The sequence below is a fragment of the Tupaia chinensis genome, unplaced genomic scaffold (assembly GCF_000334495.1).
Source record: "Tupaia chinensis unplaced genomic scaffold, TupChi_1.0 Scaffold146346_1, whole genome shotgun sequence".
Taxonomy (NCBI): Eukaryota; Metazoa; Chordata; class Mammalia; order Scandentia; family Tupaiidae; genus Tupaia; species Tupaia belangeri.
This window is the reverse complement of record NW_006206202.1, coordinates 463,596-466,954: the sequence shown is the minus strand read 5'-3', so window position 1 is coordinate 466,954 and position 3,359 is coordinate 463,596. Positions and strand designations below refer to the sequence as shown.

Sequence of the window (3,359 nt, the reverse complement as noted above, 5' to 3'; positions counted from 1 at the left end):
CGTGTAGGCACTAAATCAGATTATTAACATTAATACAAAGCAACTGTATTTATTCAACAAGTTACTCTAGGACTGTCAGTGTTAAAAGATTAAATGAGAAAGATGCTGAGCTTACAGTAAACTCTTGGTTACTCTAAGCATCTCGTTGGGAAATGTGCTTTTTGAATAACAATTAACTGCTTGTGATTGTGTTTCATTTTTTAGTTAATTAGGATATTTAAAATTCAACAAAAAGTAGACTTAGTAGCTATGGGAGCCTTTTTATCATTTTCTTTAAAAATTCTGACACTTGAGACATAGGAACATCAGCTCACAGGAGGAAGTCTGGGCTGAGCCTTTGCAGTGAGAGTTACTGCAGCATGTGGCCACACCTCCATTTCCAGAGCCAGGCTGTCCCTTACTCTGAGGCCAGCCAGCCCCTCCCTCTGCAGCTGGCAGCTCTGTAGGAGGAGGCCTCGTCATGTTGGTGGTTCCTGCAAAGCCTCTGGGTTGGAATCCCCAGAATTTGCAAGCATGGCAAGGCTGGGCCCTGGGTTCCTCTCCTAGCCCTGGTTCTTCCCAGGATTAGACAGGGGGTGATGGGCTGCTTGCTGTCTTTGGGCCTGTAGTGGGTAGCAGGACTCACACACACCCCTTTCTGGCCAGTTGGCCTCCCCCTAGCTTAGTGACCCTTCCCTTTCACACAATAACCTATCCCAGGCTGCCTGCCTGTGCGTGGCTTCCTTTCCCAGTCAGATGCCATGCAGACTCCCTGCCTGTCCTTACTTGTCCAGAACTGGAGTTTCCAGATCCCTCCATTTCTCTGGGTCTGTCAGCAATCAGAGAACTATTCCATTTTTCTAAATAATAGCCTTTCGCAGCAGATGTCTAATGTTCAACCCAAGCAACCAAGTTAGGGAGTGTAAGACTTCATCCAAGATTTTGATCTGTGTCTTTATATATGTTTGCAGGAGAAATTGGGGCTCAGTGTAGTCAGTGGGAGAGAAAGAGGGGATGAGGAGGGCGTTTGACACCACTAGTCCTACCAAGGGAACCAGAGGCCTAGGATAGAGCTTGTGCAACCACAAAGTGATTCGAGTGAAGATTCAGTGCTTTCTAGAAAGATGACTTGGGATGTGGATTTTCAGTCGGGTGGGGTTTGCACACAATGTTGGGGTGTGCCTGTGTTATCGGAGGAGAGGTGACACTTGGCTGTGCCCCTTCCCTGCTCCTCCCCTACAGGTGGATCACTTGGATAAGAAAGGCCAGTGTGCACTCGTCCACAGCGCACTGCGGGGCCATGGTGACATTCTCCAGTACCTTTTGACCTGCGACTGGTCGGCAGGACCTCCCTCAGCAGGCACTCTGAGGAAGAGCCAAGCCCTGCAGCAGGCGCTGACAGCGGCCGCCAGCATGGGCCACAGCTCGGTGAGTGGGGCCTTAGGGTGCCTTTCTGGGAAACAAGTCACTGTCCCCAGTGGATTAATTGCTTGTTCCACTCGCTACCTTCTGAGTTTTAAGCCTGTGACACCGTGAAGGAGTGAAAGAAAATAAAGATGGCAAGAACCAGCAGTCAGCCCTGAACCCTTGCAATAGAAAGTCTTCTGGTTTCACATCCTGCCCATGTGGGAGGACCCACGGGAGGCCCACCATCCACTGGCCTGGCAGATTTGCTGCTCCCGTGGATGGCCTGGCCATAGAGCCTGTCTAATACCCCTTCTCTCTCCTTCTATGTCCGCTTCTCTTGTCCTTCCTTGTTCTACTTTTACCAGCTAGCTCTGCTGGTTTTCATTTTTTCCCCTTTGATTCATTCTTTTGTCCCAGTGATCTTTTAAAAATAATGACATGGAAACCTAGTTCTAAAATTGTTCTTGAGTATTTGAAGGATTTTTAAAAATAGAACTTGGATGCTTTCATAGCATGTGAGAATGCTTGTCATTTGCCGTTCCTAGGGAAGGAAGACGCCACACCATCGTTAAGTACAGCGTTTAGTTCTGGTAGATGTCGGAGTTCCTCACTTTGAACATTTAAGTGTCATCTTCTGACCTGGTGTGTGTCTTTGCTTTGTGAATTTAATAACAGTTTACTTGCTCTCTTCCCTGTGTTTCTCATTCTATTATCTTCAGGCAATTAGAAATGCCAGCTCTTGGTAGGATTCTTTCCCCAAAATGACTTAAAGTAAATCTGAGAGCAAGTTGGCAGGCTGACTTAGAGTATTTACACACAAGGGCAGACACACACACACACACACACACACACACACACACACGCATGGCACAGCTGGCTGGCTAAGTTCAGGCATTTAAAACATTAGAAACGTATGTACACACTAAGTATATCAAATACACGCATCTAAAAATGCAGATACTATTCCTTAAACCTGAGTGGGTCTGGGGTGCGAGAAATCATCACTAGGAGAACCACGATGCCTGTGTTTATACAACTTCTGTCATGACTCATGCTCCCTGTTTTAAAGCTGGCTAGGAGGAAAACTAAGCAAAACAACCGAACCACAGCGAGTCGCCTTTACATTGAAAAAAGCAAGATTTAGGGGTTATCCTGTAGCCTAGTGGTTAAGGGAGCTAGATCCCATGTGACCTATTGTGATTTGAATCCCAGCCCCAGTGACTTGGAAAACACACCAGGCATGTGTGTCCAGAATCTAAACAGGCTAGGGAACTGGAGGCAAAGGGATTGTGGCGCGACCACACCCCCTTGAGGGATGCTTTTTCCCTGCCCCACCGCGCCCCTTCCTGTCTCTGGAGAATGCATGTATCCTCTGACAAATAAGAAAAGAAACAAACAGAAAGATTATTCACCAAAGACTTGAAGGGTAAATCCAGCACTGCTTCTGAATGCAGTTATAACAAGTGACCACAAACATAGTGGCTTAAAACAGCATACATTCGCTCGTACAGTTCTGGAGTCGCAAGTCTAAACCCAAGGTGCCAGGAGGCGGGCGTTGTTTCAGAAGGTTCCAAGTGAGAGTCTATGTCCTTGCTTTCTGTAGCTTCTTGAAGCCACCTGCATTCCTTAGCTGTGCTGACCTTCCAAGGGCATCACTTTAACCACAGCTTTTGTCACCTCATCTCCCCCTCCTTCTCTTACAAGGACTGTTGTGTGATTATATCGGGTGTGTATCACATACTCACCCTGATAATTCACGATCATTGCCCATGACAAAGCTTGTAACCACATCTGCAGTTTCCACTTGCCATTTAAGGTAACATTGGTAGGTTCCTGGGATTAGGATGTGGAGGTATTCAGGACATCATCCAGCCTGCCGCAACAGGTACAGGAGATGGAGAGGGCTTTGTGTCACCTCCTGCCACTGCTGTTGCTCAGGGTAGATGTTGGCTCTGGCCTAGGCCATGATGAGT

General features: G+C 47.2%; 1 protein-coding gene across 1 annotated transcript in view; it reads left to right on the top strand.

The window, feature by feature from the left end:
* TANC1 (tetratricopeptide repeat, ankyrin repeat and coiled-coil containing 1) overlaps positions 1-3,359 on the top strand; it is a gene marked incomplete in the record, with an annotated part of 175,626 nt that overhangs the window by 141,338 nt on the left and 30,929 nt on the right. The window contains 1 exon segment of the mRNA XM_027768446.1: positions 1,222-1,407. Within this exon segment, the coding sequence (XP_027624247.1) occupies positions 1,222-1,407 (186 nt within the window).